Source organism: Hippocampus zosterae, chromosome 18, assembly GCF_025434085.1.
Source record: "Hippocampus zosterae strain Florida chromosome 18, ASM2543408v3, whole genome shotgun sequence".
Classification (NCBI taxonomy): domain Eukaryota; kingdom Metazoa; phylum Chordata; class Actinopteri; order Syngnathiformes; family Syngnathidae; genus Hippocampus; species Hippocampus zosterae.
This window is the reverse complement of record NC_067468.1, coordinates 5,261,063-5,271,443: the sequence shown is the minus strand read 5'-3', so window position 1 is coordinate 5,271,443 and position 10,381 is coordinate 5,261,063. Positions and strand designations below refer to the sequence as shown.

The 10,381-nt window shown below is 43.0% G+C and overlaps 1 protein-coding gene across 2 annotated transcripts in view; it reads left to right on the top strand.

The window, feature by feature from the left end:
• Positions 1-858: 858 nt before the first annotated feature.
• The window catches only part of rxraa (retinoid X receptor, alpha a), a 94,080-nt gene continuing 84,557 nt past the window's right edge, over positions 859-10,381 (top strand). Inside the window, exon 1 of one of the 2 annotated variants that reach the window (XM_052050279.1) lies at positions 859-1,241. In XM_052050279.1, coding sequence (XP_051906239.1) covers positions 1,214-1,241 — 28 coding nt within the window. In that variant the 5' untranslated portion in view covers positions 859-1,213. The remainder of the gene's footprint in view (positions 1,242-10,381) is intronic. The other variant, XM_052050280.1, reaches the window with a different exon arrangement.

Below are 10,381 nucleotides of genomic sequence, written 5' to 3'. Positions count from 1 at the left end.
TAACGCCTCAGAGAACCTCCAACAGGACTCCCGGAGGGACACAGCCAAACAACTTTTCCAAATCCACAAAGCGCATGGAGACTGGTTGGGCAAACTCTCCTGCCACCTGGCTGAGGGTGCACAGTTTGGTCCATTGTTATACAGTGAGGATGAAAACCACACTGCTCCACCTGAATCTGAGGCCCGATTTCCAGACTGACCATCCTCTCCAAAGCCCTACATAAACCGTGGATTTGGAATACGTCTATCATTCAATTTTCGGTGACTGGTGAGGGTCAATATGAATGACCCCTTTGCCCACCCCTCTATACGCCCCTGGTGTGAACCTCTTCCAGGAAAATTTGAGCAATTCGAACCAGAACATTTTGAGGAAGGATGGCGCATGCTAATGCACCACGTTACTCTTCATAAAGGGAAATGGTTGAGAGCGAGAGAAAAAAAATAAATAGATGTACAGTTCCAAAATGAGGGATCACATTTGATAAACAAAAAGAATCCCAGGAAATTCTCAAATTTAATTCCAGGAAATCCTAACCGTGAATGTCGCGTTTGTTCATTTAGTTAACATGCTGGTAGCTTCTCCACAGAGATAGGCGAATTGCTTCGGCTCGAGCTCGTTTGAAACATCTCAACTTCTATGCAGTGAGGCCACAACTTTAATTCAACAGATGTGACCAGGTTAAAATAACAGCAGATAGGCAGTGAGAAGAACAAGTAGCAGCTGGGGGGTGCTGGAAGGGGCTCTGGTATTGTTTGTGGAATTGTAAACTGCCGTGGAATTACACTTAATATCAACAGTTAAAATGCGCCCCCCCCCCCCCCCACCCGAACAGTGACGGTCTGTCTTCGTTGCTCGTTCAAGGGTTCATGCAAAGGTTTGGATGTATGGCGTCGCTGCAGCGTGATGTGGGTCTGTAGGAGTACCCCCTGCGTGGGTCCCTTTGCAGTGCGGATCCAGTAGTTGGACTTGTTTCGAGTGCACGCGAGCCGAAGACGAGAGGAGTACAGCAGCTGAGTGAGCGAGTAGAGGTAGAATCGCATGCTCTTACGAGACTTTGACTTGTCACTTTTCAACCCGCTCTGAAGACAACTCGAAGAGGACCACAGAGAGCAGCAACAACACCTGGTCTGGTGTCCTCGAAGCGCCAGTGGAAAAAGTCCCGAACGAGATCATCTCAGCTGGCATGAGCTAACCTAATCCTACCAGGCAGAGATGGAAACCAAACCGTTCTTGTCATTGGGTGAGTTTGTTCATTCCACGTTATAGTTTTTGTTCAATTCTGCAGTGGCGCGACGTCTGCTTTCACTGTTGTCCTCATGTCGTCTTTCCTTGCCTCGCATTTTTTTCTCTCTCTCTCTATCAGTTTTTGACAGCGAGTTGTCCACCGCGTCCGCACGCCTTGAACCAGCGCTTGACCGGTGTCTTTTTATTTTTCTCCCCCGTTTTGGAATCGTGAAATGTGGCTGGCGCCGGGGCTTAAAAAAGACACATGGAGTCGCTCTCGGAGCTGATGACATTCCGCGTTGACTGACAGACTCGCACGGGATAAAGATGTGCGCGCTCCTCGCGTGCGCTTCTCGCTTGAAGTTTACCCCCGAAAACATTTTCATATCCTCACCTGTTAATGATCACGGCAGGAATTACGACTTAAGTCAAAGCTTTGCATTTACTTATTATTTGAACACAAAAATGTAAGCAGTGGAAGCTCAGTGGAGGCGGAGTACACTTTTAATTTGAGTTTTGTGTTACGTAACACCAAGCTTCGTTCTTTGCGGCGCTTGAGTGATTTCTTAAAAAAAATCCCATCATTGTGTGAAATCGTTTACGCGTTCTAGGTTAAACTAGAAACTAGCTTTATTTCTAGTGCGACTCCAAGTTGCTTCACTCCCGGGGGCAAAGATTTATGGTGGATTTATTGATGATCGAATTGTGTGTTGTAGTCTTTTTAATTGATGTATATTGAACATTTGATATTGGACTGCGATGTTGTGGAAAACTGGGACCTGGGTTGAGAATCAGCACTTAGCGATACTATAAACTATATGCATCACATCCACTTTATGAATGAACTGTTTGACCGCTGTCAAATACAGCAGCAAAATCAAGTAAATATTTAAATATATAAAATATCATCTTGTTTTCATTCAAATATTTTAAAGAATCTGGCTTCGATAATGCAAAGTTTTATTCTATAAAATCCCAGCAGTGAAATTATGAACAAAATAGTTTATTTTAAAATTGCAGATAAAGCTTCCTTTCTAATGATTTCTACTCCAACTGCTAGCCGTAAAGGGCAAGTTTGAACTTTCAGAAAAAAAGTCCTCTTCTGAACATCCGGTTACATAAAGTTTTGCTTCAATGTGTTTTAAGGATTCCTTGTCACACTCGCATACATCGTACTGTAAATCATTAAAGCTGTGTGCTACTGTATGCTTGTCAAAGTGACCCTTGTCCCCCAATAGAGATGATGCAGCATAATGCTGGAGAACGCCAGCCCTGTCATTTTGTCTGCTGCTCTTTCATGAGTGCATCATGTTACATCTCGACACGTATCATCAGCCACCTGTACGCATCGCGAACATTCACGGGACTTGTGGGACTCGGGGCAGGCTTCTTCGGTTACAGTTTGCAGAAACAGCTCCCTCCCTCCCACACCCCGCCGCCCGTTAAACTGTATGCACCTCTCGTGTGCTTTATTGTCGATGTGCTGTATTGTGTGTCCACACTGAACGGGAGAGGACTTCCAATTTATCAAAGTAGTCCATCTGTATGCCTGTAAGCCTATACAGTATAAGTACATCATAAAAGCAAGCCGCGGTTGACGTAAAGCTCAATGTAGAGTGCAATTATTCAAGTGATGGTTCTCATATTTTCCCTCAAGATACATCACATGCTGTATCAGCAGCTTCCCGGTGCTAATCTGCCTGTCCTAATATCACTATTTCTATTTCAACTCGGTCCATCAAAAGTGGACTTGGTGGGTTTGATTTGTTAATTGGCCACTTCGATGACGCCGTTATCTTCTAAGTCCTTGGGAGTATTGATTAGCCACTCATTCAGTGTTATTATCTGTCACGCAGCATTAGGGATTTTGACACGCGGCTGTTGGAAATGGCAGGTTCACAAATATAGATCAGTTGTTAGTGTGAGAGCACCATCAAGTCGGAGCTATTTATGCTATTGCGTGCCGATGCCGAATTGAATCGCTGATGGTGCAGTTGTACACCCGCCTGAATTGTGTGCGGGCAGCGTGGGAATCGGTTCGCACTCAGCGACGCTGCGCAGGTGGGTGTGAATGGGTGTTCGTTTCTAAATGTGCACGGCGACTGACTGGCGACCAGTTCAGGGTGTAGTCTGCCTGGATGTGTATGCCGAATGTTCGCCGGATCCTGTTATCAACTCCTCCATGCGCTTCACAAATTTGACATTAAGCTATAAAGTTGTAATGAATGACCGATTGGAGAGTCGTTTTGTGTGAGTGATACGAGGCTCTCGTGAAATGCTGTTTGAGAATCATCACTGGAACTGAAGAAATTCTGCTTGATTACTCTGCAGTGTACACATTCTCAGGTTATTTCTTGTTTCAATTGGCATTGTGTTTCATTTATTTCTCTGATATTGCACATAACCTCCTGTGCATTTTATTTAAATATATTTAAAAAGAGACAGAAAGTAGAACTCACTTTTTTTTTGGGGGGGGGGGGGGGGGGTTGTCAGGACACTTTAAAACCGCTCTCACAAAAACAGCGGAAAACTCTTATCATATGAGCTTTGCATTTGTGATACTTTACCAAAATCCTGGCGAGCTGCTGGCCGACGGAGCACATGAAACACGGATTGAAATGACTCCAAAAGGCTCAAGGTCACCTCCACTGTCACAATACCTGCTTCGAGCAGCCTTGTCGTCTGCGAGTGCGAAACAAAACACTTTTCTTGCTAAATGGCAGTGAATCGGTAGCTTTGGCCTGTCCTTGCTTCGCCGTAAACTTATTTTATCACCTGCTAATGAGGGCTTTCGTCTCAAATCAAATGTCCCACAACAGGATTAGTTAGCTATGTGATACTTTTTATTTGGGGGCAATATGAGGTACGGTAGAATATGCACCCGCGTAAATAAACACATACTCAGAAACGCATGATTCACCCTTCCTTTCCCCCCCACCCCTCCCAAACCCAATGAAGTTCATAGTCTTTGATGAGAAAGTGGGATTTGTGTGCGTGCGAGACAGAGAGCCACATTCCTTTTCTGGTTGTAACTCAGGAACAAAGGTAATACTGAGAGAGGGTGTCTGTCTTCCGTGAAGGGTGTGTGTGCAGGCTTGTGTGCGCGCGTACATGTGTGGTGCTGGAAGAGGGCTCATGAAATTACAGCGCCAAAAGCATTTGGCCAAGTTTGTCTTTTATTGCCATCCAGTTTTGTGTTCCTGATGTGATGCCTTTGCCCCCCCTGTCCCCGCCCCCCTTTTGAGAGAACAGGGCTGCAGCTGTCATTTTTATTGGGGGGGGGGTAGTTTTATGGCAAGACTTAATGGCTTAAAGTGACAGCTCTTTCTCGAACCCCTCCGTCTGAATTTCACCCATGAGGTCTTCAATTCCCTGCAAAAAATAAAAAAGAGAGAATGTACCCACTTCAATTGCCCATTCTTCACACCGCTCAACATCCAATTTACATTCGCAGCTACCGTTGCTTTATAATTACCAGTACAAAAAACGAACAAACAAACAAACAAAAAAGCTGAGTGCATATGTTGTGTTTGTGGTTGCTAAATAGTTGACAAGTATAAAGCATTGGGTAGAATTAGATATCATAACACCTCAGCTTGAGGGAAGAACATAATTTATTTTGAGGCTTGTGCTTTGCAACAAACCGCCGTCCATACCCCGATACAGAAAATCACAGTGACTCAAAAGGCTCATTCATTATTTGTGCAAAAAGTGAGGCACTCACAGGAGGTCTTTATTGATCATGCTAGCAATGAAATTTGCACCTCAAACCTTGACCTTTGCTCCCCAGCTGTTCTATCATTCCAGGAATTTGCCTTTGGCGTTTGACCTGTTGTTGAAAGTGTCTAAAGACAGTAACTTCCAGATTTTTGCTTTGTCTTTCTCTTTATTTATATTTGCCTCGCTTTGTTTTCATTTGTCATCAGCCAGCATTGCATGTGTTGCCTTTTCAGAGTAAACACACCACCCACTCTATCTCGGGTGTTGCGGTGATTAACGGTGAAGCAGCAATCAACAATTTCAGTCATTAATTATATATTTGTTGCGATTTAGGGAATTCACGGCAGGATAACTAAATTAATGCTGCTGTTCGTTGTTGTTCTTCTTCTTTTTTTTTTTTTTTAATCCAACGACACTTCACAAGTTTATTCACAAATTGTTGACACTCTTCCCGAAAGAAAAAACAAACAAATCCACAGTGTTCTCTGCAATAGCATGAGTCTGACAAGACTGGAATTTCCCCAAACACATATACTGTATAGACAAGCCACAACGCTTCTGGGAGAATGTCCAGATGTGACAAAACTAGAGCTTTCGGGCAAGTCACATTAGCTCTGTGGATAGACATAAAAATGAAGCATACAAAGAAAAGAACTTTGTATCAACTAGGATTTCTCACCACCTCTCAAATCAATTCACTTATGCTTCATATTGCTACATTTTTTTGTGTGTGTTTGCTAAACAGTATTTGTGTCAACCCATTAAAACAGCATGGAAGAAATCAATAAATAAAAAGATGTAAACAATTCTGAAACAAGAAATACATTTCAATAGTAATTTACAGTCACACCTCGGTTTTCAACCATAATCCGTTCCAGAAGGCTGTTTGAAAACCGAAACCACACTTTTGAAAAAAAATCGTTATTTTACACGTCTGTTCACCATGGGACGCAAAATGAGGAAGCGTCACCTCCTCGTCTACCCGAGGAAATGTCACTTCCTCATGTAAGGAAGGCGAGAGGAGTCAAGTGACGCATTCAAGTGCGCTCAATTTGTTCGAGAACCGAAATTCGGTTCTCATCCGAGGCATAAAAAACTCAAAATTTTTGGTCGAATACCCATTTGGTTGAGAACAGAGACATTCGAACACCGAGGTTTGACTGTATTTAATAATGTCCAGTAATGCTGGTTGAATAATGGAAAAAAAGGAAATGCAGTGTTCGAGGAAGAGCAGCAGCCGACGGATGTACCTTTATTCGCCGGTTACTAGCTTGTTAAAAGTAAGCCCTTCAACTTGTTGATTGTTAGCATTGAATCAATACTCATCAGCAAGCGTATTCGACAAAAGGGATACGATGTAAAATTTATTTCAATTAGCATTGAGCAAGTTGGCGTCTTACTATGTTCGCATATAAACTATTAGCATGCTAGCATTTGACCTTGTCTCAATAAATATAGTACAAGGCCAGATGTGAAAACCTTCTCAAACATATAGTAACTGACGATGTGTACCGACTATTAAATAAAATATATGAGTAGGAACCACTGTGCTGGCATCAGAAGCTACCAGAGTAAAAAACTAAATATGCAGACTCATTGACATCTGCATCGTGATACAGTAAACGACACAGCTAAAAACATCCAAGAATGGAAAGGAACAGAGCATTTCTTTATTCTCAAGTGGACTTTGATACGTTCTGATTCAAAAAACAAAACAACAACAACACTGAAAATCTGCGGAAACAGCTTAGACATGCAGTCTTCCAACCTTTTAGACAGCTTTCGTGGATTGCTCAAAAATGACCTGTCGACAGGTGAAGACGTTTTATTGAGACTTACGAAAGTCATTCGATGGCAACTCCACCATTTTTATCCAGAGCAATTTCATGGTACTTTAAATATAATAACAATAATAATAATAATTATGTTACATCATAATTCAAAAGCCATGCCAGGTTTCCATTAGGCAACACTCATGAATTGTTGAATTTCAGTGTCCGCGGTGATAATTTTTTTCTTTGTGTAACGAAAGGATCCCAACAATTCTGCGCATTGTGTTGTGTTAATGCTTCACTTTCACCAGTCACCTGAGCACGATGACTTTAAGGGTTTATTTCTGGCTCACTTAAGTGTCTGAATGGCTCTTCTTTGCACCGTCAGTATTCAGGGTGCGTACAGCCACTCTTTTGAAGTGCAAGCGTAGTCTCTGTGGGAATTTGACTAGATCACACCCATAATTCGCATTGAGATGAAGGTCGTCTTGCCCTCGTCTTGAGCCGGTGCTCTTGCTCTCCTCTCTTGTTGCTCTTGTACCAGGAGCGAGACCCGGAAAGATGAACAAAACCGACACGAGTCATAAACAATATACGTGAGAAGGAGGTGGAAATGCACACCATGGGAGTGCTGTGTTGTGACATTCAAATGCTGCCAAGACACCATAAAATCAGTAGCTGTCGGGTGACTTCATCTTGACACATTTTCCATAATAATAATGTTCCTCCTCAACCTCTGCTCACACCAGCTTTTTAAATAATCCATTTCCAACAATTAGAGTAAACACAACAGCTGAAAAGGATCACATTGCATTTGTATGTTTTAAGGATAGATCACTTGGGTTTTTGTTTCTTGTGTGGTATTCATTGTTGTGTTCGGCGAAAATGTTTCAAGCTGTCTTTCGCCACAGAGATCACATTTCCGCATCGGTGCCTTTCTGTTCGGCAAGTATCTCGTTTCAGCAAGATCCTGAGCGCATGTGCCGAATGTGAGCTGGTTCTGAATGTTGTCGCCTGCTGTTTTCCGCGAAGTCTTTGTTGGAATTCACGGTCATTCTGTTTTTTTTTGGGGGGGGGGGGGGGGGTTCCGCCGCCGAGGCTGCCCCACGGCAAGTGATGAAAGTTGAAGTTGTTTCAATGATATCTCTCATCGTATTTTTACCATGTCCTATGATGGCAAAGCTTTGATGACTTCTTTGCAAAGTCTTCTTCAATTTCTCACAATACCAAGTTGGGACAAGACCCAAATCTTTGGGATTATAGGTTATGACTGCAATTATAATAAACAGCAGATCCATTAGACGTGGTGGCTCGACTGTGACTATTGACATGCCGGTTATCGCTGAAACAAAATGTATTTGCTTCAAGTGTTTATTTCACAAATTACTAGCTTTCCCCCACCCCCACAAAAAAAGTACATTTTGTGAAATAACAAGGTTCCCTATGTAGTCTGTTCCTAGGCTTCCGAGAAGGCAAAGACTGACAAATTGTTGACGCCTGCAGGTCGAACATGTTCATACCCAGAGTGCTGCCCTTCAGACACAACACACACCTGTGCATGTTCACGCACATACTGAGACACACAGTCGGAGCGGCGGTTTGGAGGGCTTTGTCGCTTGTAGTTCGACACCTTGCCAAGGGTGTCTGCTTTTAGGAATGTTCTCAGCAGGATGGTGGAAGGGTCCTAAGACTGGAAGGGGAGGGGCAAGAAAAACACTATGAGCATTGCAACTTGGTGTTGCGAGATCCATCGACTACAAAGCTTTCATTTCACCTTGAGGCCCTTTTTTTTGCAAAGTGAAATCTGCTCTATGGAAAAGAATTGATTGGATTATTTGTTTTTTTTGTTTTTTTTCCACAACAAGAAATGTTTTTTTCTGTTAAAAAAATGCAAGACACAAGGTTTTCACTGGATGGCAAAAAATAGATATATAATAACCTTATTAAAATACCTTCTAATTGCATGAAACAAGTGGAGCCTTTTATGAACATGTAATCCAATTCTGTACTGAAATCATATGCTCGATCCATAAATCAATGGGATTTTGTTAGAATAATAATAATAATATAACAACAATTATACATTTTAATTAAAAATGTATTCATTTAGGAATTAACTGTTGCTGTCCCAAATGGTGTTGCAAATCAAATACATGCCGGATATTTGTGTTTTCCAAAAATGTGGTGACAGAAATTAGCCTTAAGAGGTGTACAATGCGTGGTGATTAGGATTGTTTGGCAGAGGACTGCACTTAACTGTAATTGATGAATTAACCGTGAATAACCATATTTGAAAAGTTTTGTTGATGTTTGCGTTATTCTCCAAAAAAACGAGCAACCACATGTAATACAGAGACGGGCCGACACCCAAACGCCAGCAGTTCCAACTATCCATTTTCAATCCCACTTATCCTGAACAGGGTCTCGGGGGGTGCTGAAACCTATTCCAGGGGACTTTGGGCAAAAGGTGGACTACCTCCTGAACTGGTCGCCAGTCAGAAATTAACAACCATTCACACCCACATCCACACCGTCAGTAGGACCGATCCCATGCCGCACACAAGGCAAGCCAGTGTACCACTACACCAGCAGCGACCCAACGCTAGCAGTTATCAATTGTCATTGTGAGTTGCATACTTAAGTGCTGACTTTCACCTGCTCAAAGGGCTCAGACAAGTTCAAGTGTCGCTGATACAAATGTGTAGCACACCCTTACTCTCTGTTTTAGTGCAGAATGGGAACAAGACTCTATTTCTCACATCTGACCAATAAATTACCAAACATGTCTCAGTGGATCAAACAACAAGAATGAATGAAATATAGCTAGCTAGATCTCTCTCTCATGTAGTCACATCTGAACAATAAATTAGCAAACGTGTCTCAGTGGGGCGGCCCGGTAGTCCAGTGGTTAGCACGTCGGCTTCACAGTGCAGAGGTACCCGGTTCGATTCCAGCTCCGGCCTCCCTGTGTGGAGTTTGCATGTTCTGCCCGGGCCTGCGTGGGTTTTCTCCGGGTGCTCCGGTTTCCTCCCACATTCCAAAAACATGCGTGGCAGGCTGATTGAACACTCTAAATTGTCCCTAGGTGTGAGTGTGAGTGCAAATGGTTGTTCGTTTCTGTGTGCCCTGTGATTGGCTGACAACCGAGTCAGGGTATCCCCCGCCTACTGCCCGAAGACAGCTGGGATAGGCTCCAGCACCCCCCCGCGACCCTAGTGAGGATCAAGCGGCTCGGAAGATGAATGAATGAATGAATGTCTCAGTGGATCAACGAAACAAGAATGAATGAAATACAGCTAGCTTGATAGACATATCGATAGATCTCTCTCTCGCTCTTGTCTATCACATCTGAACAATAAATTACCGAACGCGTCTCGATGGATCAACGAAACAAGAATGAATGAAATATAGCTAGCTAGACAGCTATATAGCTAGATAGACATATCGATAGATCTCTCTTTCTCATCTAGTCACATCTGACCAATAAATTACCGAACACGTCACAGTGTAACAACGAAACAAGAATGAATGAAATATAACAATCTCTCTAGCTAGATATATCGCTAGACCTCTCTCTCTCTCTCTCTCTCTCTCTCTCTCTTTCTCTCTCTCTCCCCCCCGTCCCATCCCGTCTTTATTTCCAGCCCAGCCTGATCCCTATCCC